This window comes from Lactuca serriola, chromosome 8 (genome assembly GCF_051521515.1).
Source record: "Lactuca serriola cultivar US96UC23 chromosome 8, Lser_US96UC23_V15, whole genome shotgun sequence".
In the NCBI taxonomy this organism is placed as follows: domain Eukaryota; kingdom Viridiplantae; phylum Streptophyta; class Magnoliopsida; order Asterales; family Asteraceae; genus Lactuca; species Lactuca serriola.
Window position 1 is genome coordinate 84,083,923 of NC_136415.1, and position 27,422 is coordinate 84,111,344.

The 27,422-nt window shown below is 35.6% G+C and overlaps 3 protein-coding genes across 3 annotated transcripts; 2 read left to right on the plus strand and 1 right to left on the minus strand.

Moving 5' to 3' along the window:
• The first annotated feature begins 200 nt into the window (after nucleotides 1–200).
• FKD1 (FORKED 1) lies at nucleotides 201–5,430 on the plus strand. The gene is made up of 6 exons (XM_079016939.1): nucleotides 201–621; nucleotides 1,099–1,221; nucleotides 3,609–4,038; nucleotides 4,187–4,402; nucleotides 4,475–4,582; nucleotides 4,912–5,430. The coding sequence occupies exons 1-6, from the start codon at nucleotides 271–273 to the stop codon at nucleotides 5,124–5,126; spliced, it is 1,443 nt and encodes a 480-aa protein (XP_078873065.1). The 5' UTR covers nucleotides 201–270; the 3' UTR covers nucleotides 5,127–5,430.
• Nucleotides 5,431–5,505: 75 nt separating this feature from the next.
• Nucleotides 5,506–6,927, minus strand: LOC145070024 (protein LIFEGUARD 2-like). Its single transcript, XM_079016940.1, has 4 exons — nucleotides 6,485–6,927; nucleotides 6,282–6,395; nucleotides 6,032–6,189; nucleotides 5,506–5,942 (listed from the first exon to the last, which is right to left on the minus strand). The coding sequence occupies exons 1-4, from the start codon at nucleotides 6,741–6,743 to the stop codon at nucleotides 5,736–5,738; spliced, it is 738 nt and encodes a 245-aa protein (XP_078873066.1). The 5' UTR covers nucleotides 6,744–6,927; the 3' UTR covers nucleotides 5,506–5,735.
• An 11,495-nt stretch (nucleotides 6,928–18,422) lies between these two features.
• Nucleotides 18,423–19,042, plus strand: LOC145067118 (uncharacterized). Its single transcript, XM_079014327.1, has 2 exons — nucleotides 18,423–18,426; nucleotides 18,552–19,042. Exons 1-2 carry the CDS (start codon nucleotides 18,423–18,425, stop codon nucleotides 19,040–19,042), a joined length of 495 nt encoding a protein of 164 aa, XP_078870453.1.
• Nucleotides 19,043–27,422: the final 8,380 nt, after the last annotated feature.

Sequence of the window (27,422 nt, forward strand, 5' to 3'; positions counted from 1 at the left end):
GTGCATTGAATTTGTTGGCCCATTGCATTAACCAATGAAAACGAATTGCGGAAAGGGAATGCTCGGTTTTCAAACGGGAGAAAATGTTGACCAAAAAAAAATAAAAAAAACCAATAACATTTGATCCGACCCGATTGCATCCAACCCGCTTCTTTAAGCGCCTTCTATATAAATTCCTAAAAGAGTAAAAGGGTAAGAGCGCAAAAACGCCCAAAATCAAATATTAACAAAAAAACCCCTCATCATCAACCTTTGTCTTTTGCTTAAAAAATGGATACTATTTGGCAGGAACAGAATCATGGTGGCGGCGGTTTTCAGCTGCCGGAGAGTCCAAGGAGGCCGATGGAGTTCTTGTCGAGATCATGGAGTGCTGCTGCTCTCCAGGTCTCTAAAACTCTACACTCTCCGCTATCTCCATTGATTCCAAAATCTGGTATTAATACTGATAATACCGGTGCAAACTCTGTTGCCGCCGCGGCGGAAAACAACAACCGTTTCTCCGGTGTCGAGGCAGCGGAGGAGTCGGCCTCAGCCGCAGCCGCATTACTGTCTGGAAACACGTTCTCGTTTGCGTCCTCCGCCACTTCTCAGCTAGTGCTTGAACGCATCATGTCTCAGTCCGTGAGTTCTCTCTTACTGTATTTCAAACGTTTAGAAATCAAACAGAGTGCTCTTATCTTGTGGTTTAAGGAGGAAATGTGTAATCAACTAGTAAACAATATAAGACATCATTTTCTGATTATGATTTCAAAAAATCATAGCGATTAATTTTTCTAACGCTATTTGTGCTTATGATTTCATTATTATTTTCGTCTGTACATCAAAGAAAAATGTTGCTCTACTGAAATATAAATGCAACTGGACATATATGATTTCCTTGCAGTTCCTCTAAAAAACCAGTAGGAGGTGTCTAATATTAGTTTATTTTCGAAAAATGTTTATATTTTGGCGATTTTAATTGTTACTTTTACGTTTAAATTGTAGACAGAATGATTATAAAGCTGGTTTACTAAGAAACATTGGTATATTTTGTGTAGCTACAGTATTTTTAAGGAATTGTTGAGTAATTAATATTGATGGGGTATGTGGGGATAACAGGATATATCGCCATTAGCATCAGGGAGGCTGTCACACAGCAGTGGACCTTTAAATGCGACGTTGACGGAGGAAACCGATAGTCCTCCGATCTCCCCTTCCGATGACTACGACGATGTCGTCAAGGTAAATAACTCCTCCAATCTTTTCTATTTATGAAATTTAGGGCACCAAAAAAATGTTTAAACTTAAAAATAGTGTGTAGTGTGTACGAGTATGAGTGACGACTGAGGAATTGTGTTTTCATCTGTTGGGTTACTATTTCTCAATTTAACCCTTGTCTCTCTCGGTTTTTGCTTTTTGACTTGAAAATCCAAAAATTGTTTGGAATTTGTTTTGTTAAATAGTGTAATATGGAAGACAAGACAATTATTGTGATCTGATGGTTTCTTTCCAATCTGAACAAAAATCAGAGAGTGAGGCAGCGGATGACGTGAGCCCCCCTTCCCTCTGTAACTCTAGGTCTAGGGACCTCCGATGCCGGCTATTACTTCAAACTTTAACTTTATCGTTACTCGACAACCCTTTTGCCCATCTTTTCTTTTTACCTTCATGTTAACGGAAGTTACAGTTTATTTATACGTCTTGGATAATCTTTCTGATAAGCATATACAATAGTAACAAAAAAAAGGATTAATTATTTATGTGAGATACTCAGATGTTGATGTTCTGGATTAATTTGCCTTTTTTGTCGTTAAATTAAGTAAATTAAGACAAAAACAAGAACAATGGAAGCATCTAAGATCTGGGGATTAGCAATATAGTGATCTCTCTCACTGTTTTTTTTTATGTAAAAGATACATAGTAGAATACTTCACTTTAAATAAGCAAAGAAAAGAATATGCCTACTTTTTCTTTCTCAAGGCTGTATTCGTATAAGCTTTAATGCTTGGGGTACATGTGTATGTAAACTGTAAAGTACTAAAGCGCTAAAGCATTAACGCAAAGAGGAAACTTAAGCCTTTTTTTGCTCTTTTTCACAGTGTACAATTTATAATGCATGACTTGCAATTCATGTTGGATCCAAGAAAAAAGGACTGAAAACTTATCACAATCATTAATCGGTTCTTTCCTTTTTAGTAAAGGTAAATACTAAATAGTGTTAAAGAGAGTAGAAATACTGAAGTAGAATGGATAATAACAAGAGTTAAAGTTGTACATGGATTTAATTTTTTTCTACTTTGGAAAAGACAATAACATCTTTTAATGAACGATGAAAGACATCAAAAATGAAATATAAGAAGATTTGCGAATCTTGTTTAATAAAGGCCCGAAAAGACACCAGTAGTAGCCAACTGTGAGGGTCAAGTTTAGACTACCCTTCGTGTTTTTGGTGTTGGCTTTAAATTCTTTTTATAGGTTTTTATCGTTTTAATGATAAATAAATGCAAGTGCCTTTTTCCTATTTGGTGAAATCTTATTTAATTTAGCTGATGTAGTCACGGATATGTCCAAAAGTAAATTTTCTCAAATGATGTAATTACAGATATGCCCAAGAGTAAATTTTCAAATGTGAATGGTGTTTTTGATTATTTGTGTTGAGATTAAATTGAAAAACACTTCAAGATATTCTGTATAATATGTTTTTAAGTTTTTTTAAGTAAAATTTTAACAGCTGATTTATAACAAATTAATTATAATTTTACTATTCTATGTAAGATTTACATAAAACTAAAACTGTAAAAAACGATAACTTTTGTTTAGCGTCAAATGGTTAAAAAGATGTTACATGGAAAGATAAAATAGCACAAGGGTGCATTTCTTTGGTACCATTGTATAATATCTAAATTACTATTTAACAAAATAAAAAAAAGTATGTATCGTAGGTACAAATCAATGTCAATGACTACTAAAAGTCTAAAATGGTAATTTACCTTGCCTTTGGTGAAAAAGTATATATAGCAATCTATTTGACATAGAAATTGTATTTGGGGAAAAAGTACGGTTTTACCAGCTTGAAGTACAAGTCTTCATATAAATCTTTGATTGTCTGGGTTTTTGGTAATTTTACAGCTGGTAAAAAATGGGGTGAAACATTATTCTTTTTCATGCTTCTTTTATCAACAAGAATTTATTGTTCCCAAATGATTCCGCAAATAAATAAATAGATAGTCAACAATGTACAATTTTTTTATCCGATGTACGAGTTTTATAAAAGTAATTTTATGGATATGGTAAAATTTACAATAGAAAATAACCCTCTGAAATCTACGACCTACTTTTTTTAACCTATGTCACCCTCTAGCTTTGTTCTTACAGACTGTGGGTTATCTATCACAGTTGTCTTCTTGTCCTCTGTTTTCTCAACAGTTCTTTAAGTCACTCATGGGGTCACTCGCCAATCGCCATTCCAAACTACAGTACAAAATGAGTTTCGAATGTCAAATCTAATTTAATACTTCCCTTTTCCATATATAATACTAATAAACACAACTGTTCATAATACAAATTAAAATAATATAAACAGGTTTAAAAAATAAAATAATTATTTCTAAACATCAATCTCATTGCAGTATCTTCGAGCAAACAACTCGTTACAACCCCTGTTTGCCAACGCACGTAGCGGTGGTTACACAGGCGGCAGCAGCACCCCTGCCGGAAAAACAGTTGGAAGGTGGTTAAAAGAGCGGCGAGAGAAGAAAAAGGAAGAGACCAGAGCTCACAACGCGCAACTTCACGCAGCGGTTTCTGTTGCCGGCGTGGCGGCAGCTGTGGCCACCATCGCAGCCGCCACCGCCGCAGCTTCAGCCTCCAGAAAAGACGAACAAATGGCGAAAACCGACATGGCTGTGGCCTCTGCCGCCACCTTGGTTGCCGCCCAATGCGTGGAGGCCGCTGAAGCCATGGGAGCTGAACGTGAACATCTTATCGCGGCTGTTAATTCCGCTGTTAATGTGAAGTCCCATGGTGATATATTAACCCTCACCGCCGCAGCTGCCACAGGTAAACAAACAATACTCTGACACTGATACTGTTTAGATGACAGTAGCAGTGTCAGTTTAATACATGTCAAACACAGTACAACCTGTCATTGTGAGTTTTAGTTGTACTCTACAAACCACTAAGGAATTGAAAACTTGTGTATTTGTAGCTTTGCGTGGTGCGGCGACTTTGAAGGCGCGTGCATTGAAGGAAGTATGGAATATAGCAGCGGTTATACCGGTTGATAGAGGAGTGAAAGAAAGCAAAAGCCATGGAAAGAGTAGTGGATACTGTGAAGAGCTTCTTCCGGAAGAAAACTTTCTTGGCATTTGTAACCAAGAGCTTCTTGCTCGTGGTAGCGAGCTTCTTAAACGCACACGTAATGGTAATAATTGAAAACCTTGTCTTTACTTGTGAAATTTTAAATAAATAATTAATGTTTGAACGATTAATGTAGGTGATCTTCATTGGAAAATTGTATCTGTTTATATCCATCGAACGGGTGAAGTAATGCTAAAGATGAAGAGCAAACACGTTGGCTCTACGATCACGAAAAAGAAGAAAAGTAAGTGATTTTAATTTTTCTGGATAAATGATATTTTTGAATTATGAGAGTACATTAGTTGGTAAATAGAGGAAAAAAATAAACTGTGGTTTCAAAACTTTTTTCCTGTGAGAGACAAATGCAAAAAGTAACAACCTACTTTCAACATTGGGATGGAAAGGTAAAATGATTATTTAGTTTCATTCACACAGTTTTATACTGTATTTATATAATCTAGAAAAGAAAAAGATTTTTATGTACATAAATATCGAGTTTACACCTAAGAATTAATAGGGAATAAAAAAGACACAAGAAACATAATAAGATGATGTGATGTGTGAAACTTGTAGATGTTGTTTTGGAGGTTTGCAAAAACATGCCAGCGTGGCCAGGGAGGCACCTATTTGAAGGCAGTGAGCAACGGCGCTACTTTGGGCTGAGGACAACCATTCGTGGAGTAGTGGAGTTTGAGTGCAGGAACCAAAGAGAATACGACATGTGGACTCAGGGTGTGTCTCGTCTTTTGTCAATTGTGGCTGAAAAGAAGCTCTCTCGAAGGCCATAAGGTTTAAGCCTTTAAGGTTAGTTAGGGACACTGTCCTCCTACTCCTACTACTACTTAGTTTTGCTGTTTTGTACGACGACAAACATTGTAAAGGTCTGTGTGTGTAGTATGGCTAATAGCTGGCAGGTTTAGGGAGTTTATAATTATAGTTATAGGCTTATTTGATAGGGGTGTGTAATGAATTTAATGATATACGTTTGGTTGGTGTTGGTAGTTGATAGTTATCGATACATTTTCATAAACCAAACATACATTGGCCTTGGGCCCTTGGCTAGATATAATATTACAATATTCTATTCCTCTATTTTATCTTGTCATTTTATTAAATCAAAATATTCTCTTGTCAATTTTATTTGTTTATACAAAACAAAACCAAACATAGACCAAATCAGCATTCATTCATATATTCAACTTAAAATTTCTTCCTTTCTATGACATGGGAAAAAAGAATATTCCCCGTTGTGTTCTCACAAACCACAAAGTCCAACTACTTCCTAACCTTACAACTTACAACAACAAACTAATTCATCAACAATATTCAAATGTTACAACAATAATGAAGCAAAGTCTTTTTCAACAAGTTCATACCAAATGTTTGTGTGTATGTGTTTATCTATCAACGGTTCTGAGTATAGTGAGCAAGGAAATGAAAAGATTGATGATATCAAGGTACAAAGCCACAGCAGCCCAGATGTATTCGTCATATGAGTATCGTTTAATCAAATTATCGGTGTCATACACAATGTAACCACAAAAGACTATAGCAGAAACACCAGCATATATCATCACTCCAATCTTTCCCATAGGGAAAAATATCTGCATGGATAGACTAGTAATTTAGTAAATTGGTCAACTAGAACCCAAAACATGTAATGTAACACCATTTGTGGGGGAGGGATACAGACCTGAATGATGGAGAATACGATAAGCACCATAAGAGCACCAAATAAGAAAGGACCCAAGAAATTGAAGTCGGATCCTCTCTTTGCCGCCCAAAATGTGAATAAAGTCAGACTCACAACCACCACAGCTGTTAGAATCACTGCTTCCAGAATCACCTTCCCTGCAATTGTTTCACATGATTTTGAGTGTATGTGTATCTACTACAACATATAAACTGGTAAAAAGAAATTCAAGTGTTTGATTTCAACTCACCGCTAGTGAAAGCACATGACAAGCCAATACCAAAAGCAAGGGCGATGGTGAAGATCCCTAGCAGCACATAATTCACAGGATGCCGCTGATAATAGCAAGACAAAGGGCACAGAACTACACAACATAACAACGCAAAACTATTCAATCGATTACTAAAATAATCAAATGAAAACAAAAAGTGAAGTACTTTGCTTTGAACTTACTTATGAATGGAGTAATTATGATAAGAATGTAACAAGCGAATCCGCCTCTCGTGGTAGTGAGGAAAATGACGATCGGATGATAAGAGACGACAATAGCACCAACAACAGCTGTAAGAAGTAGTTGTATGGCGACAATCGTGTATATCTTGCGGATGAAAGACCACCGGAGATCTGGTGACTCCACCATCGTCGGATACAGCGGTTCACTGGACCCCGACTCCACGTCGGTTTCGGTTTTTCCGAACGTTCGGTTCCACATCTTGAACAACTGCGTATCAAATTTCTGTAATTTGATTCAAAAATCACCAAAATGAAATGAGCAGTTCCCTTCCGGATTCGAATGTACTGAAATAAAGATGAAGAAGACAGGAAGGGGTAGGTACGATTTGCGAAGAAGGACAAGCTAGAAGTTTCTGGCGGCTCTAATGGCCGCCTCCAGTTGTATGACGCAATTAAAATTCAAATATATAAGATTAAATTACCAATTTGGTCCTTATATATATATATATATATATATATATATATATATATATATATATATATATATATATATATATATATATATAACCCGTGGAAACCACGTTGACAAAATTAATTAAATTTTCATGATGAAAACTCAAAATTATTATTTAGTTATTTTAAATAAATTATTAATTAAAAAGAATTTTTTTAGTTATATAAAATTATAATCGTTAATTTGAATAAATATGTGAAATTATATCATCTTATAATTTTTTTTAATTTTATTTTAATTTTTATTCTAATGTTATTAATTTAATTTAATTAGAGTGAGAAATTTAAAATTTGAAATTTGAAATTGAGAATCAATAGGTTGACAAGTGGTATGTATTAATTAGAAGGTTTAATAGGATGCTACTTGGCAAAAAAAGAATAAAATATGTATTAATTAGGAGGCCTAATAGGATGACACATGTCAAAAGAAGATTAAACTATTCTTTTATTAGAATATATATATATATATATATATATATATATATATATATATATATATATATATATATATATATATATATATACTAGTTTTTTAACCCGTGAGAACCACGGTTATAAAATTAATTAAATTTTCATATTAAAAAATCAAAGTTATTAATCACTTACTTTAAAAAAAAATTGTATTTAAAAGATATTTTTTTAGTTATCTCAAATTATAATAATTGATTTAAATAAATACGTGAAGTTATATTATCTTATAATTTGTATCAATTTTATTTTATTTGTTAATCTAATGTTATTAATTTAATACAATTAAAGTGAAAATTTTTAAATTTTGAATTAAAATTTAATGTAATTAAGGTGGGAAATTTAAATTTTAAAATGGATAATTAATATGTTGACAAGTGACATTATATGAGACATATAATATTAATGAGGAGTTATAATATAATGACACTTGTCAATAAGAGAATAAACTTATTCATTTATTTATATATATATATATATATATATATATATATATATATATATATATATATATATATACTAGTTTATAACCCGTGGGAACCACAGTTATACAATTATTTAAACTTTTAAAATAAAACTAAAAATTATTAATCAATTATTTTAAATAAATTACTAGTTGAGATATTTTTTTAGTTATATAAATTTTAATCATTGATTTAAATAAATATGTGAAATTATATCACTTTATAATGTGTATTAAGTTTATTTTAATTTTTATTCTAATGTTATTAATTTAATATAATTAGATTGAGAAATTTAAAATTTGAAATTTGAAATGGAGAATTAATAGGTTTTCAAATGTCATGTATTAATTAGGAGATATAATATGATGAAACATGACAAAATGAGAATAAAATATGCATTAATTAGGAGGCTTAATAAGATGACACATGTCAAAAGGAGAATAAAACTATTCTTTTATTAGATAGGTATATATATATATATATATATATATATATATATATATATATATATATATATATATATATATATATATATATATATATATAACGACAGAAATATATTAAAACGAACTAACAAAATGCTAGAGAAAACTAAATGTTACAAGAAAGGAAATCCAACATAACGTATCAAATTTAGCTCTATGTTTGATCCAATTATAAGAAGCAAGTTGAATCTCATCCGCCATCGTCATAGGATTGCACTTCCGATTTTTGTAGAGAAGATTGTTTCTAGAAATCCACAAAAACCACAACACCGAGTATGATCAAGCCAAAACTAACTTGTACTACTTCTTGTGCATGCCCATGGAGTTAATTGTGGAGATAAGAGAAGAGAAATCATGAGGAATGCCAATTTGCAAACCAACCCATGAACAAAACCATTTACACACCTCAATAGCATACTCACAAGTGAAAAAAAAAAACAGGACAAACTTCTTCATCCTCCTTTTGACAGAACCTGCATAAGGATGAGTCTAAAAAGACACTTCTTATAACAAGATTGCAAGCCACCGAAATTCTGTGTAGCATAAGTGTCCACACAAAGCAATTAACATTCAAGGGAATCCAACTAACCCATATAAAGTTAGTAGCATCACCATCAAAACATGAATCTGCCATACATTGTCTTAAAGAATTCACTGAAAAAAATGCCATTTTCGGTTCCATTCCACCTCCACGAATCATTATCAATAGTTAAGGAAACCTCCCTCATTTTCCTGTTTAACTCCACCAAAGATACCGACTCTCTACCTCTTTTAATATCTCTTTTCCAGCACCAGAAACTCCCTTTTCCTCCCCCTGTAGTGATGCTTGGCAGGCCATCCATCACCTTGCAGTTTTTATCTAATTCTAACTTATATAAATCTGGAAAAATATCCTTGACAACAACCCTATACATCCACTTATCTTTCCAAAAATAGGTGTCGTTTCCTCCCTATTTTTTCAAAGAGTAGATCCAAGTCAATATTCCAATCCTCCAAATCATTATATAAATTTGTAATATTTGACCACGTGCCCGAAAGACAAGATCTTGCAATAGATTCACCGTCAATACCACTAATATTATGCCAAGCCTTTATACATTTTAACGAAAGATTTTTACCTTCCTTTTTAAGCCTCCATGTCCATTTAGCTAAGAGGGATAGGTTTAAAGATCTAAGGCACCCAATACCTAGACCTCCTTTTCTCTTGGGCATGACCACCGTATTCCAAGCCATGCAATGGATCTTTTTACTATCACCTTTCCCATTCAAAAGGAAATTTCTCCTAATACCCTCCAAACAATCAATAATCTTTTTTGGGGTTTTAAAAAGCAAAAAATAGTAAGGGGGGGGGGACTACTTAAGACGGAACTAACAAGAGTGAGATGGCCTCCAAAAGATAAATTAGTAGCTTTCCAAGAAGATAACTTTGATTTAAACTTCTCAACTATAGGATTCCAAGATCTAGCTAACTTCATGTTAGATCTGATGGGAAGTCTAAGATAAGTAAAAGGAAATCTATCAGGCTCACAACACAAAATACTAGTAACGCGCTCAATCTTCACATATTCCACCCCCATACCAATAACGTTACTTTTATGGAGTTTTACTCTCAAGCCGAAAGCTAAAAGAAGCACCTTAAAATTCCATTAAGATTAATCAAATTCATCTCGGGCCATTCTCCAATAAAAGTAACATCATCCACATAAACAAGATGAGATAAAGAAGTATCACTATTAGGAAGAGGAATACCTTGGAAAAGATGTTGATCACAAGCCTTCCTTAAAGTGATACTAAGACCTTCCATGGTAAGAATGAAAAGAAAAGGAGCTAAATAATCGCCTTACCTAACTCCCCTCTTAATGTCAAACTCCTTCGTGGTGGAACCGTTTATAAGAATAGAAGCTTGTGACAACCCAAAATCTTTTTTTAAGTCAAAATTATTTCAATAAAAGTCAGACTTGTTTCTGCTATCACCTTATTGTGTTTAGGGTCAATTTGAGAGTCTTTAAGTCTAGTGCACTTAAGAGTTGGATGTTGAGAATTGTTAGCTTGGGATTAGAGGAATGCAATCGAAACAGAAAACTCTTCAAAGGGTGTTCACGGCCGCAAACTAGGTTCACGGTCTTGAACCCATGTTGGGCCGTGAACCCCTCTCCATATATATATATATATATATATATATATATATATATATATATATCCTTCATTTTTCCTCATTTCTTCCCTCCTTGGCCAAAAAGTCCTCAAGATTCTCTCTAGACTCATCCAACAAAAGCTCTTTTCCCACCCCACAAGAGTAAGTGATTCTCCCTTTTCACTTGTTATTCATCTTATTCATGTAAAGTGCTTCATATTCATCCATTGATTCATCACTTTCATCACCATCTTTATGATCTTGAAGAGTTCACGACCGTGAACCCTTTATAGGGTCGTGAACCCTTCATAGATGGGCCATAAATCCTTCATGTGTTCATGGTCCGTGAACACATCTTAGGCTGTAAACCCATGGTGGTTGGCCGTAAACTCCTTCTTGTCCCTCATTCTTGATTCTAACACTTCATTGTAAGTGTTTCCTACATCCTAAGGGTGTTTCCTATGCTTGTTAGTGGTTTTAGACACTAATTGTAGGCCTATACATGTTAATATGTGCTTAATAGGACCGTACTGTGCTCGGGATTTCACTTAGCGTGCCAAGCATCCTATCTTTATCATTCATCCAAGTCACTCACAATCAGGTGAGTTCATACCCCTATACCTTTACTGCTTTTAATGTTTTTAGGGGGGATACAAGCCAAACATCATTAATCTTGATAAATTATACAAAAAGAATTTCAATACACTTAGAACTGATACAATTGATACAACTATATGTTTTCCATGCTTTTATAAAATATTTAGATATTTTATCCCTTTTGTATTATGTAGAGCATAAGGGAAGTTTTCAACATAATCGTAGTTTTCAATGTAAAACATGACTTGAATACATTAACGAACATATGAACTATAATATGTATAGTTTATGGAACAATCATCTTATTAATATACAAAACATAGATTCATTGCGATCAACACATATAAGCTATATAGAGTATAGTTTATGAAACATATAGATAGTAAGTAAATTCAATTGATTCATTTTATTCTACACCTAATCATTAGTATAGCATTTTATGAGTGAGCATTCTCCGCGTACTTACTTAAGTACTAACAAAAGTCCTGAGATTATAACAAGAGTCTCCTTGCGGGAGAACGTGATTTTGTGTATAGATCTATACGGGATTGACAATCCCGCACCATAATTGTTAGCTACAGTTAGGCCGATAGGCGTGGGTGACAAAGTCATTTCGATTCCCACACCTAAAGAACGTCGTTCAGGCAATTCAATGGTCAAGTATGGTTATAACAACTCATAAAGTTGGTACTAAGAATATACGATTAATTTATGAATGGTAATAACTTCAATTAGTTTTATTTTAAATAATAGAACTATTATACATACTAGAGTTTTCCAAAGTTTCTCCAAACTTACTATGTATACTGGTGATAGCCAGGGTTTTCATGAAAAATGGGATTTCCCATACAAAACAATAATATACAACACATCTAGTGGTAACTATGTTTATGAACTAATACATTATGAGATACAGTAACAAACACACTCATGTTAGAAAATATTGGACTTTCTTGGACACATACAAATATTTTCATTGATTCATTAACATATTTTCCTTACAAAAACATGCTTATGGACTCACCAACTTATTGATAACACTCTTTCAAAAATGCTTGTATTCTCAGGAAATCAGTAGACAGGTACTTCCCCCAGATTTTGAGAAGACAGAGCATATAGTCACGTCTTTATTTTGTTGCTTCTGATGTGTGTGTGTATGTGTATATATATATATATATATATATATATATATATATATATATATATATATAGAGTAAATTACTGAAATCATCCCCGTGGTTTGGTCAAAATTGCACGTTTGGTCCCTAACTTTTTTTTTGCACTCGGATCATCCCTATGGTTTGATTTTGTTGCGTTTTTCGTCCTTGTGGTTTGATTTTGTTGCATTTTTCGTCCCTTACATACATAAAGTTAGGGACCAAACATGCTATTTTTACCTAACCATAGGGACGAAAAACGCAACAAAATCAAACCACAGGGACGATCCGAGTGCAAAAAAAAGTTAGGGACCAAACATGTAATTTTGACCAAACCACAGGGACGATTTCAGTAATTTACTCATATATATATATATATATATATATATATATATATATATATATATATATATATATATATATTCAATGTAATGGTTGTGTTTACTTTGATTACTATGATGCAATTGTAGTGATACTACATATGACGTCATCCATCCCCGAACGTTTCCGCCGTTTCGGTTTGGGGGTGTGATAAAGCTCTTCCGGATGAGAGACAACCCATACTCCATTGTAACATACACGTTAATAACCCTGTATAATTATCGTGTTTTGTTAGTTTAAAAATGAATATTATTAAATATTATATGCTTTTGAGCATTGAGTTCTAACTAGATAGTTTTATGAGATTGAAGTAAAACTATGTTTAGAATCATTCGAAAAGTGATGGGAAGTCTTATGAGATTCCAATCAAAATTCAACTATTGAAATTCATGAAAATATAAAATTAGAAATAATTAAAAATGATGTTATTGAAATTTGTAGATTATCTCGTTAGAAACATTTAGGCGACAACCTCATCAAAATCCGAGTTATAATGAAGAAGTTATGACCAATCGAAGATCCGTGACAAAACCGGCAAAACACTATTTAGCGTAAAAAGTGAGTTTCAATAAACTACCTTTTAGCTTTAGCGATCTAAATGAAAGTCATAGTATTCATTAAACCGAGAATTTCATAAAAAGAACGTCCAAATCTGACTTCGTATGAGTAATTTATGATTTTTCTAAGTTTCAATATAGTAGTATACAGCTAAAAACTCGAAATGAAGGTCGAGTGGTTTTTAGCCGACACAACCTAAACGAGAATCGAAGGTCTCGTCAATAGTTGTACAACGGTAAAAGACAGACAAAAATGGACGTTGGATGAAGAAGTTATGAATTTTTAACGAACTTTTCATGTCCCGGTCCATTAACAATATAATATTAAAAATAAAGTCAAAATTAGCCTACGGAGTCTAAACGAAAGTTGTAGAGCATAATTTCACCTACACGTGGATATAAAGAACGTAAAAAACGGAGTTCGTATGCAAAAGTTATGGAATTTTGAAGTTTGTGGCATAAATTACGAGGCTGGCCGGAGAAGTACACCCAACGTACTTCGTACGTACGCCCAACGTACTACGAAGACACGTATCAGCCACCAGGCACCTTCGCATGACGACGCGTGTCCTAACTCAGCCACGTCCGAGGCTCGGGTTCCGAACCATTGCCACGTCTCGTACGCCCAGCATACCAAAGTTAAACTCAACGTAGGACACTGCCACACAGTACACCCAACGTACCGAGGAGTTACGCCCAACGTAATCTGGGGCTTCACATAGTTTAAATAGGGGTGCGAGGCTGCCAAATTAAGTTTACAAAAATCTTACATATTTGCACCTTATACTTTCCTTATTTCTACCATAACACCCCCCCTCGAAGGCTAGAAAACATCCCCGACACCCGAAGCAAGTCCCGACGCCCCCGAAGACCTGAGAAATAATATTTTCAAGTAGAAACTCTTCCCGCGCAAGGTCCAGTTTTCAACAAAAACCCTCGGTTTCGTCAAAGAAAGTCATATTTAGAGGCGAAGTGCTGCCCAAATTATCATTTTATCAATCAATTATTTCACGGTGAGTTCAATATAGGGACAATTGTATGTTATGTGTTATATATTCAATGTACTTTCCTGTGTTATACCAGGTTTATGCCTTTGGCCATGTAGAGCATGATTCGTATAACTTCTGGTATTGGCTTTGTGCCTTTGGCCATGTAGAGCATGACTCGTATAACTTCTGGTATTGGCATAGGGCTATGTAGGGCTGAAAGCCTGTCTATTCTAGCAAAAATGATAATCCGAATTTGTATATTCTATGCCATTTTGGCTGAAGCTTTATTGATGTATATCAAGTTGAAATTATTATGTCTCATTGATTGTAAATCATTGAATCAGATTGTTGGTTGATATGGAAAGCCTGTCATATGATACACATATGTCTTTGTTGTTTTTTGTCCCTCGTTGCTTCTGTCATATTGAAATGTATATGGCATAGCGTTATATTGTAACTGTTATTGAACTCACTAAGCGTCACCCGCTTATCCCTCTCAATGTTGAAACTATTGCAGGTGATAAGCATCCAATATAGTCATGTACTAGTAGAAGATGTAGAATAGATAATATTATAGCTTTTGTATTTAGTGTTTAATTTCCTGGGAAGTTATGTAATATATATATATATATATATATATATATATATATATATATATAATTTTGTAAAAATCTTAATAGTCGGTTTGTATCCAGTCTTTTGTAATTAACCTATCAATATAAAATATTGTTTTATGAATATGCATGTAGCATGTTTTAGAGTATTATGATGTAGTTTTATCGAAAGGGGTTCTCTCATCCATCCTCTCCACTTGTTGCTAAACCCCATTTGCTCCATGACCGAGTCCAAGAAACCCCAATTCAAGGAATCAAAAGGCTTATCAAAATCAACTTTAAAGATCAAAACCTACTTCTTAACCTTTTTGGCCCAATAATATAATTTGTTGATGATAAGAGGCCCATTGAGAATACTTCTACCTTCAATAAAGGCCGGTTGATCCAATCCTACAAGCTTCTTAATAACTTTGTTAAGACTTAAAGCTAGAATATTAGAGATAATCTTGTACATGCAACCAATAAGGTTGATCGACCTATATTCCTTCAAAAAGAGTGGATCTTTAATTTTTGGAACGAGTGTAATGAACTAGGAATTGCATCCTCTAATAAACCTTCCTGTATCCTCAAATCCCTTGACGAAGTTGAGGACATCAATCTTTATCGTCTCCCAAAATTCCTTTATAAATTTGAATGTGAATTCATCCGGCCCTGAGGCCTTGTCGTTACCGCAACTCCACACGACTTCCTTAACTTACGAAAGAGCAAAGGAGTTACCAAGAAACTCCTTTTCACAATTATCAAAGCTTTTTGAACATGTCACTCACTAATTTGGATCTGCAGGAAACTTCTCACTAAATTTATCCAAAAAAAACTTCTAAACCTCCTCCTTGATTGTAACCGGGTTAGTGGACCAACTATCATCAATTATCAGACCATTTATTTTCTTTTTCTTTTTCTTACAATTAATCACCCCATGAAAAAATTTGCTATTCTCATCTCCTTCTATGTCCTACTTTAATTTTTCCTTCTGCTTTAAGTACAAAGTCTTAGATGTGTTCGTCTCCAACACTCTTGATTTCCAAACCTTTCTTAGCGATCTCTCAGGAGAAGAGAGACATCTAGTTTCAACAATACTTTCCAATTCAACAATGTTTTTAACGAGTGCCGAATACTCATCAAAAACTATCGTTTTTCTCTGAGTTCTCCACTCCTTGATGTCTTTCTTTAGCTTCTACAATTTTTCATCAATTTAAAATCTGGTCTAAGGTCGCTAAGTAATTGAGCCCACGAATTCAGAATCAGATCTCGAACCCCTTGATCATCAACCATGAATTAAAAAATCTAAAAGGTATACGTCCATAGTAAAAAAAACTCACTAACCAAGATAATCGTACTATGATCTGAAGAGAGTCTTGGTAAAGCAGTAACTGTGGCCATCTCCCATCTAGTAAGGACAACATTACAGGCTAGGAACCTGTCAATTTTACTCAGACTCCTCCCATCTCACTCATCCTTGTAAACCACCCTCCCTCCATGCTAAAATCAATAAGTCCCACTTCACTGATGAAGCTACTGAAAGCCTCCATACTTGAATAACAAACTTTTTCAGAGAATATATCCTCTATCCTTCTAACTTCGTTGAAATCACCCATTAACAACCACACACCCTCCTTACAGTTTTTAGAGGATAATAATTTTGACCATAACATTCTTGTCCCCCCATGCTTGTTTATGTATCATGTTTGTTCATTACCTTGCATGTAATACACAACATGATAATATTATATAAAGGCTAGTTGTATATCACCAAAAACACTTGAAAAACTTTTCACTCTTTCACCAAAAGAACTGTGGCTTCCCTTCCCTTCTCCCTCTTTCTCACTTGAAGTTAGTTCTTGGGTTTTTAAAGTTTATCTTTTGCGTCTTCCTTTTACACTTATTAGTTAAGTGCTCAAGGATTAAAGACAAAAAGAACATATAAGAGAAAACTATCATTTGAAGTATCATATACTTGTTGGTGGACTTCTCTAGCAAAGATCAAGCTTCTTGATCTTTATATCTTCATCAACACCCTAAAAGCCAAAGGGGTCCAAAGAAAACAAAGGTTATTTCTAAAACATCATATGTTTGTTTTAATATCATTCGAACCTCTTTAAATGGATCATTGATGGTTTGGTTTTGTTATTTACTCGAAATTTTTAAAGCTTCTATTGCCTGTTTTTATGAAGAACTCTCTATTTGATGTATCAAAACCCATCTGTGGTATCAGAGTCATCTTTTAAATGTTATAATGATTTTTATGTTATAATAATCTTTGTTTTTTTGGAAAACAAGCATGGATTTCTCTTTGGCTAAAGAAATGTCCATATTTGTTTTCTTTGGCAACTTGTTAAAAGTGTTTATTTTTTATATAACCATTTTCCATGTATTTTGGTTATATAAAATTTGCCTTAGAAAAAACAAAGTGTTGCTTTTATTTATATGTTTGTTCTGTATAAACAAGCCATTATGACATTTGTGGTTAGTATTTATTTATTCATATGTTAATGTAATAGATAAATATGTATTATTTCATTTGTTCATTTTTATATGTAATAAATTAGTTTTTAGACTACTTTTATTTTATTTTTATAAGAATGTAACAAGATGGAGCATGAAGTTCTTATGAAGACATGGGGCCTTTTGAATAACTTGAAGTGTCCTAATAAGTCCTTTAGGAAATGACTTAATATTTGTTGCGATGGCTCACAATAAATATTACTTTAAAATGACTTTGTTTATACACCTTAAATGCATGCTTATGATGATTATTTTTGTTGTTATAAAATATTGTACGTATGAAAATTTGTTTGCCATGCTTAAATTTTTTTCACAAAACTAACTTCAAACTTGGGGTTTAGAGTTTTATATAAAAGTTTCAACATAAGATGTCCAAATTGAGTTTTTTCGATAAAAAGTTTTTTTTTTTGAATTTTTAAACTCTAAAGTAGCCAAACTTTTAAAGATATAATAGGTTTACAATTTTTTTTAAACTTAATCTAAACTCCATAACTCAATAATAAAATGTTGTTTTATTAACAAAGTTAGAAACCGGTTTCAATCCGTATAAAGTCGAATTAAAATTGAATATAAGTTTTAACCGGTAAATTTTTTTTTTATGAAATAAATTCAAGTTTATGATTTTTGGAACACTTTAAATATACCATGAAATATTCATGATGCATAATGTTTTAAAATGCTAGAATAATAAAACATTGATAAAAACCCTTATTTACAAAACTTCAAATCTATGCAATCCATTTAAAAATCACTTGGAATTTTTGTGCAAGTCATGTGGATTTTAGGGTCACCTTATTCATTTGAGTTGTCAAAAATAGTCAAGGTGTTTTAGTATTTGCTTATGGGATAAAGGTCACCTAACCATTTGTGAAATATAACTCACATGTTTTTTAAATGGATGATTTGATCAATTTCTTATGTGATAAAGGTCACCTAAGCATAAGAGTTTTGAGGCATAGATGAGATGAACATGCCATTTAAAAACAAAGTAATGTTTTTGGATCCCATAAATCTAAGAATTACATAAGAGTTGTAATTGGTTATCGTAACCTACCGGTCAACAAAATCACTTGAGTAATGGGTCACCTCCTCAAGTTATTTTGGATGATGTGGATCTTAGCTTTTTTCAAACTTTAATTTGAAGGGTAATTATCTTTGAAAAAAATTTATATCGAAGATATTGAAATGAATCTTATCATTTTGTAGATGCTAGCCTAACTGAAACCACCTCATCACTCACCATTCGATCCATCATCGAAAAGGAAAAACTAAGTGGACCCAACTTTCTTGATTTGTTTAGACAACTGAGAATTGTTCTCAAGCTTGAGAAAAAGGACTATGTCCTTGATGAACCTATCCCAGAAGAGCTCCCAGCTAATGCTCCGAAAGCATCAAAAGATGCTCGGGTGAAACATGTTAATGATTTAACCGAAGTGGCTTGCATCATGCTTGCAACTATGACTCTTGAACTTCAAAAAACTTTTGAGTTTCATGAAGCTTTTGAAATGATTGAACAAATGAGAGTCATGTTTAAAGTTCAGGCTAAGCAAGAGAAGTTTGAGACCTTGAATTCTTTCATTGGTTTCAAGATGGCCGAGGGATCTTTTGTGAGTGCACATGTACTCAAAATGAAAGCTTATGTTGAGCAACTTGCCTGCCTCGGATTCCCATTTGGGGATGAGCTAGCGACGATGTGATCCTAGCCTCATTGCCTAAGTCATTCAACCAATTTGTGATGAACTTCACTATGAATGACTGGGAAAGGAGCATTAATGAGCTTCATAACATGCTCAAAAATGTTGAGGCAAATATCAAGAAATCTAGGAACAATCAAGTGTTTATGATCCGTGAGGGTCAAATCTCCAAAAAGAGAACCGGTAATAATATCGGTAAGGGGAAAGACAAAGATGCTGTAACACTCGTGTTTCTAGCGTAGGCATTTATATTGAGTTGATAGTCTAGATTAACCTTTGTAACTCATTTTGAAGAAATGAAAAGGAATTATGTGAATATTATGTGAATTATGTGTTTTATGCTTAATTATTAGGGCTTAATTAATTAAGAATAAAATAAGCGTCAAAATTAAAGTGTGAGATAAGCCCTATATCTTTACATAAAGTTGTAGTGGTTGAAACAAGGATTTCGGGGATATAAAGAATACCAAAATCCGAGTTATAACGAAGAAGTTATGACCTGTCGAAGTTTCGCGACAAAACCGGCACGGTGCTGAATGTCGTAAAAAGAGAGTTTTCGATAAACTACTTTTTAGCCTTATTAATCCAATCGAAAGTCGTAGTATTCGTTAAACCAAGAAGTTCGATAAAAAGAACGCCCAAATCTGACTTCGTATGAGGAAGTTATGATTTTTCGTAGTTTCAGCTTAGCAATAGACAACTAAAAACTCGAATTTTAGATCGAGTGATTTTTAGCTGACACAACCTAAACGAGAATTGAAGGTCTCGTCATTAGGAGCAAAACGGTAAAAAGTCTGACGAAAACAGACGTCGGATGTATAAGTTATGAATTTTTAACGGATTTCTTGTCCCGGTCTGTTAAAAATAATAATATAAAATTTAAAGTCAAAATTAGCCGACGAAGTTTAAACGGAAGTTGTAGAGCGTAATTCTAGCTACGCGTGCATATAAAGAACGTCAAAAATGGAGCTCGTATGCGAATGTTATGGATTTTAGAAGTTTTGGCGCGAAAATCGAGAAAATTCGCATAGACACACTTTGCCACGTCACCCTCGCTTAGAATGTGACACGTGTCCTGCTGAGTCACCAAGCTATTGAGTCACCGAAGCTGCTGAGTCATGCGAAGCCACGTGTCGGATCCTGATTCGACCGAGGAGGAGGCCTAATCCGAAGCAGCCAGCTCCCCAGCCGAAGCTTCGCCCTGCTGCCGCGTGTTCCTAGCCTCGCATAGCCTAGCTCCGAACCTCGCATGTGCGCCTGTAGACTCCGGTCCACTTAGAAGCTGCCAGCAAGCCCTCGCAGGTGCGAGCCATGCGCAGCCCTCGTGCGAGCCTTCCCTGCGAACCCTCGGATCTGCGAAGCGTGGCACCTTCTCAACCGTCTGATCAGAAGCTCTCCCCTATAAATAGAAGGCTGCGAGCCTTCTCGGATATTTTTAAGAAATTTCCATATTTAACCCCTAAACCCATATTTTCTTCATCTTAACATTCCGCGACGCCCCGGTATCGATTGTAAAGCCCGGAATACTCCACGAAGTGCCCGAGAAGCCCGGAAAATTTATTTTTTCGGTTTCGAAGCCCAACTTTTGCAAAGCCCGGTTTCTTAATAAAACTCCCGATTTTATTAGAAACGATCATTTTAGGAAACGAATTGCTGCTCGATTATCATCAAATCACGTGAGTGTATAGTCACTTTCATTTTACACATAGATATGAAGTATTTACCTTATAATACGTGCTATGTGTAAATATATTAATTGTTTATTCGAGGTGATTGTTGTGTTGATGTTTTATACAAGTTTTAAACTGTATAAGTATTTTTATCTACAAATATGTTGGGTAGAACATGGGTAGATAGCGATGTGTGATAAAATAAAATTGATGAGAGGCCTCGATGTGTTTTGAGATCCAGTCATCTAGCGGAGTTTGGATGATGACCACAGACTTTCTAGACAGTCCAGTGGGAAACATTAGCAGGTCCACAACCTGTAGGTGTTAATGAACTGAGAGTGTTCATTCGATGTACTACATCCCCCTCATGGTTGCCTTTAGGACATGTATGGCTGAGGAAACCCCTTAGCAGTCATGTCCATCCCGATGATATTCTTTAAGCTAGGTCCCTTGTGACAAGTGTTTAGGGACATAAAGTGAGGATAACGGGAACGGGTAATTAGGGTTATTGTTGATTGATGAACTTAGTAAGTTTATTATTATTGTGGGTTGAAAACCCTATATGCTCACCAGGCTCCCAAGCCTGACCCAGTTAGCTTTTTATGTTACAAGTAGTGGACCCCGAGCATAGTCGGAGGACGACGAGAGATTTTTGGATTATAGGCCAGTAGTTGTAAATAACTGTTGAAAGGCTTATAATGTCTTGTTTATGCTTTTGATCTGTATCAGAACATGACATCCCAAGGTTTTGATATATATATGGAAAACATATACCTTCTTAATGAAGGGTTTTGATAAACTTTTATCATATTTTGTTTGGGGACCAATTCCGCAACATCTTTTGAAAAAAATTTCTCTGATTTTATTTTAAAAAGCATAAATTAAATCGGTCTTTTCTGGCCGAGAAATTAGGGGATGTCACAGTTGGTATCAGAGCATTAGTTTAAGCGAACTAAGAAATTGTGGAATTTCTAAACTTAAACTTAGAATGCTAAGTGATGATTGTGAGATGAGTGTCTACCATATTTTAGACACGAGCACTAGTTTATTTTAGGAAAGATGCCTAAAATGCCTTTATGTGCTAAATGCTATGTGTTTGCCATGTGTGCCATTATTTGTTCGGATCTATGGTCTATTGCCGACCGGATCTGGAAACCTTATGTGTGTAGGATTCTAAGCGTATGATTACGAGATTAGAACTAACATGTAAACGTTTCGGAGTGATAAGGAAATTGACATGTCTAACAAGGATAAAGACCTAAATTTGCCTTATTCGTTATATAGATTGTAATGGCCAGAACTCGTAGTGGAACTGCAAATGCAAACGGAAACAGGGATCAACAGCCTCAACCTCAAGTAGTTGAGCAAGTACCTGTTGGAGGAGCTGCACCTGAGCCAATGGCGATGGATGGGGTACAAGCAATGATGCAAATGATGTTAGATCGCCAAATGGAGGAGACAAGGCGATTACTACAACAACATAGGGAAGAGACTATGATGCCTGTTGAACAGCCCGTATTGAATGAAGGGCAATCAGTAGGATGGAACTACAGTGGGACTCTTGTTGAAGCCAACCCACCGATAGTTAGACAAAACAACCAAGATGGAGGAGTTGATGGACGCGGATGCAAATACAAAGATTTCATGGCATCTAAATCGTCGTGTCTATCTGGGAGTCCGACACCGGTGGAAGTCATGAATTGGATCTCTGAAATGGAGACGATGTTTGAAAGTGTCGAGTGCAGCAACAAACAAAAGACCGCACTTGCGATTCCTCTGTTAAAGTCTGGTGTGTTGAGCTGGTGGAAGTTACTAGCTGATTCGATGCCCAAGGGTGAAGCTAGTAAGATGTCTTGGGAAGAATTTGTGGTACAACTGAAATTGCAGTACTGCTCTGACCAGGATCTTCTGGAAATCAACAATGAGTTCCAGAATTTAATGAAAGGAAAGATGAGCGTTACTGAATACTCTGCTAGTTTTATGGAAAAGATGAAGCTAGTTCCTCATCTAGTTCTAACTGAACTCTCTAAGGTCAACAAGTTTTCCCTCGGATTACCAGCGGACTTTGGTCCGATGGTTAAGCAAGCAACCACTTTGAAAGCCGCCGTCTGGGCTGCTAAGAATGTTGAGGTTCAGATCAAAGAGAAGGGTTTGGAGAGGGCAGAAGTTGGTGAAAAGAGAAAATTTGAAGGAACTTTGGGTTCCAACAAGAAAAGCAAATTTTATAAGTCCAAGAAGTTTGGAGGAGGAGGAGGTGAAGTGAAATGGTGTGAGAAGTGCAAGAAAAAGCACTCTGGGAGATGCAGTGAGGAGGTGACTTGATTCAAATGTGGAAAGACTGGGCATTATGCCAACGTGTGTCCGTCCGACAAGAGGGTATGTTTTGAGTGCCATGAAGTAGGGCATGTTATTAAAGACTGTCCAAAGAGGAAGGATGCCGCAAAGCCCAATCTACCACCAAAGCCGAAGGCGAGAGCCTTTCAGATGACACTTGAAGCTGCAAAAGAAGAAGTCGATGTCGCTTCAGGTACTTTTCTCGGAAACGAATTGCCTGCCCAAATTTTGTTTGATTCTGGAGCCAATTACTCCTTTATATCGCATGAATTTGGTAGAAAGCTAGCTTTGCCTGTAGATAGGCTAGTTAATGCCTTATTAGTCGAGATTGCTAGTGGCAAGTTTGTACCTGTTAGCCATCGTATGAAAAACATCCTCATTGACTTGGATGGGAATAAGTTCCACGAGGAATTATTGCCTATCGAGTTAAATGGATTCGACATAGTTTTAGGAATGGATTGGCTTAGCGCCAACAATGCATAAATATTATGTAGAAAGAAGATAGTAAAAGTAAAACCGCCAGGGAAAGAGTCGTTTATGGTGTATGGAGACAAACGCAGAGTAAACTCTGGAATCATTTCCTTAATGAAAGCCAGAAAGTGTTTGGCCAAGGGATGTACATCATATCTAGCGTTCGTGTTCGATGCTAAGATGGAAAAAAAGGAGGTGCAGAATATTCCGGTGGTGTGTGATTATCCAGAAGTCTTTCCCGAAGATCTTCTCGGATTGCCCCCTGATCGACAAGTAGAATTTCGTATCGACTTGTTACTAGGAACGACGCCGATAGCAAAAGCACCATATCAATTAGCACCAACAGAGATGAAAGAACTTATGACACAACTTCAGGAGTTATTGGAAAAAAAAATTATTCGACCTAGTTCATCACCCTGGGGAGCCCCTGTGTTATTTGTAAAGAAGAAAGACGGAAGCATGAGAATGTGCATCGATTACAGAGAGCTAAACAAAGTGACGATAAAGAACAAGTACCCGTTGCCAAGGATCGATGACTTGTTCGACCAGTTGCAGGTTCGAGCTATTTCTCGAAGATCGATCTTAGGTCGGGATACAATCAACTAAAGGTGAGAGAGCAGGATATCGAAAAGACTGCGTTTAGAACAAGATATGGACACTATGAATTTTTGGTTATGTCGTTCGGACTAACCAATGCCCCAACTGCTTTCATGGATTTGATGAATAGGGTTTTTAAACCATTCCTAGATAAATCCGTGATAGTATTCATAGACGACATCTTGATTTATTCGAAGAGCAAGCAGAAGCATGAAAAGCATCTGCGTGAAGTGCTAGAAGTCCTGTAAAAGGAGAAGTTGTATGCAAATTTTTCCAAATGTGAATTTTGGATTCAAGAAGTCCAATTTTTAGGTCATGTGGTTAACCAAGAAGGAATAATGGTTGACCCAGCAAAGATTGAAGCTGTAATGAAGTGGGAACAACCAAAAAGTCCTACGGAGATTCAAAGCTTTTTAGGATTAGCTGGATATTACTGAAGGATTTGTTAGGTTTTGAGCAATCTAACACTTCCTAAGTGTGCATGCAACCCTAATAAACCTTGGATCTATGTTTGTCTAAATACATGCAAAATAATAATTTTCCAAGGTTCATAGCCTATCTAACATGGCATGGGGAACATTTAAACATAAAAGAGTTAGATGAGATTACATACCTTTTTGATGAGATTGATTCTTTGGAGTTTGAGAGCCAAGCACCAATAATGTGAATGCCTCAAATGGAATCACAAATCACCACAAACACTTGGAAAACTTTGAGAGAGTGTATACACACTTATATTTTCGGCCACATACAACCACACACACTAGTGGCTATTTCATGCAACATAAGCATGCTTATATAGTGTACATGGTTAGGGTGAAACCCTAATAACCCATGACCTTTCCTTTTCCAAGGACCCATGGGTTAAAAGCTCCATGGATCATCCATGGACTTCCATCCAAGCCTAGCCCATTAACAAATGAGTGTTAGCCCACACCATATAAAACCAATAGCCCATAATCTAATTAGTCTTCCTTTTAATCTCTAAATTAATTCATAATTAATTTAAGACTAAGACTAATTAAATAACATAACTTCATATTAATATATTATAACTTATAATATATTAATAAACATATGTGTATAACTCTTATAAAATTATCCATAAATTGTTCGGGTGAAGTGCAACCCAAATGGACCATGCCGGGTCGGGTCAAGTATATACCAAATAAGTTATGGACTTAGACACCTTATCCAACAGACTCCCACTTGGATAAGTCTAATAACTGTATTTGCCTATATAACTTCAGGAACCAACCAGCAATCGTAGCTCTCGAAAACTCTGTTGAACTATGAAGCGCCATTTTAAGACAAGTGATCATACAATCCTCTGTTCTCATGATATCAGCCGGACAAACACATGGAACTATGTCTTGCTTATTGTCTGGCAGTTGTTTCTCGATTTCCGATTTGTTTGACAAAGAACTTTACTGAACACATCAGTTTAGTTCTGACCGGGCCCGGTATATGGGTCAACACAAAATCATCGAGGGGCCCAGATATCGCTTCTATTTCTAGAAGGAACAGATAAACTTCGACTCATATGCTTGTTCTACTACTTGTTAAATTAAGGCACGTTTTATAACATCAAGTTACTGATGCGTTTATGTGCAATCAATGCACAACCAACTCATAGGTAACAACTCATATCTCTAGGTTTGAAGACTTATATGATATTATCGTCTGACGATCACTCGAGATAAATTCCATGAAGTGATACAAGTGAGTGTGGGTTTATACCAATACTCATAACTTATGAGTACTCATGAACGTTGCAGCAACCATTGCCATGTCTAAACACCTTTAGCCATCTACAAACCCAATTCATGACAATCTTGATTCATACCTACTTCCGACGTATGACCGATTGTGGAGGTTTGAATAAATTAATTATTCTGGAAGTCAAAACATGAAAAACTGAAACAATAGTAAATAATTGACAATGATAGTAACACTTTACTCATAAATAAATCACAAATTTTATTCATCGTCAAATGTCGATTACATTTTACAAGTTTCAGGAAAACTATCTAATCTGTAAAACTAATATCGTCCCTCAGCCCGATGCGCCTCGCATGCTGAAAATGCTTAACCCTCGTCAGTCCCTTCGTAAGGGGATCTGCAGGATTCTCATCTGACGATACCCTTTTTGCCACGAGGAGTCCTTCTTCAATCTTGTGTCTTATGAAGTGATATTTTCTGTTAATGTGTCGGGATCTGCCATGATCTCTTGGTTCCTTGGCTAAGGCAACCGCACTATTGCTGTTATAGAAAATCTCCATAGGTTCTTTAATAGCTGGTACAACTCCAAGGTCTCCGATGAAGTTATTTAGCCATATCGCCTCCTTCGCTGCTTCACTCGCTGCTATATACTCTGATTCACAAGTCGAATCAGCCACCGTCTCCTGCCTGGAACTCTTCCAAGAAATTGCCCCTCCATTTAAGGTAAAGACCCAGCCCGACTGAGAGCGGAAGTTATCCCTATCAGTCTGAAAACTAGCATCACTATACCCTAATACTCTCAAGTCATCACTCCCACCAAGGGTAAGGATCCAATCCTTAGTCCTCCGCAGGTACTTGAGAATGTTCTTTACCGCTGTCCAATGAGCCTTGCCAGGGTTTCCCTGATACCTGTTGACCATGCTCAAAGCAAAGGCCACATCAGGGCGGGTACAAGTCATAGCATACATGATCGAGCCAACAGCGGAAGCATACGGTAATTGGCTCATCTCAGCTATCTCTGCCTCTGTACTCGGACTCTGAGTCTTACTCAGTTTGGCATTGCTTTGGATCGGTAAATCTCCTTTCTTGGAATTCTGCATGTTGAACCTTTTCAACACCTTATCCGAGTAGGTACTCTGACTAAGTCCAATTAATCTTCTACTCCTTTCTCTTAATATCCTTATCCCTAGGATATAGTCAGCCTCCCCTAGGTCCTTCATAGCAAAGCACTTCCCAAGCCAGGACTTAACCTCCTGCAAGGTTGGGATGTCATTTCCTATAAGTAGTATGTCATCCACATACAGTACCAAGAAGCTAACTATACTCCCACTAGCTCTGACATACACGCAAGACTCATCTTCGCTTCTCGAGAAGCCAAACTCTTTGACCTTCTCATCGAAACAAAGATTCCAGCTACGAGATGCTTGTTTCAATCCATAAATGGATTTCTCAAGCTTGCATACTCTATTAGGGTACTCTATACTGACAAAACCCTCTGGCTGATTCATGTACACATCCTCAGCCAACTTTCCATTAAGGAAAGCGGTTTTGACATCCATTTGCCATATTTCATAATCATGAAATGCTGC

Coding starts and splice junctions, on each gene's coding strand:
- FKD1 (XM_079016939.1), top strand. CDS start 271: ATGGATACTATTTGGCAGGAACAGAATCATGGTGGCGGCGGTTTTCAG. Junction 4,039..4,186: donor CACCGCCGCAGCTGCCACAG/GTAAACAAACAA, acceptor GTGTATTTGTAG/CTTTGCGTGGTGCGGCGACT. Junction 4,583..4,911: donor GATCACGAAAAAGAAGAAAA/GTAAGTGATTTT, acceptor TGAAACTTGTAG/ATGTTGTTTTGGAGGTTTGC.
- LOC145070024 (XM_079016940.1), bottom strand. CDS start 6,743: ATGTGGAACCGAACGTTCGGAAAAACCGAAACCGACGTGGAGTCGGGG. Junction 6,396..6,484: donor CATAATTACTCCATTCATAA/GTAAGTTCAAAG, acceptor TATGTTGTGTAG/TTCTGTGCCCTTTGTCTTGC. Junction 5,943..6,031: donor TCGTATTCTCCATCATTCAG/GTCTGTATCCCT, acceptor CTATCCATGCAG/ATATTTTTCCCTATGGGAAA.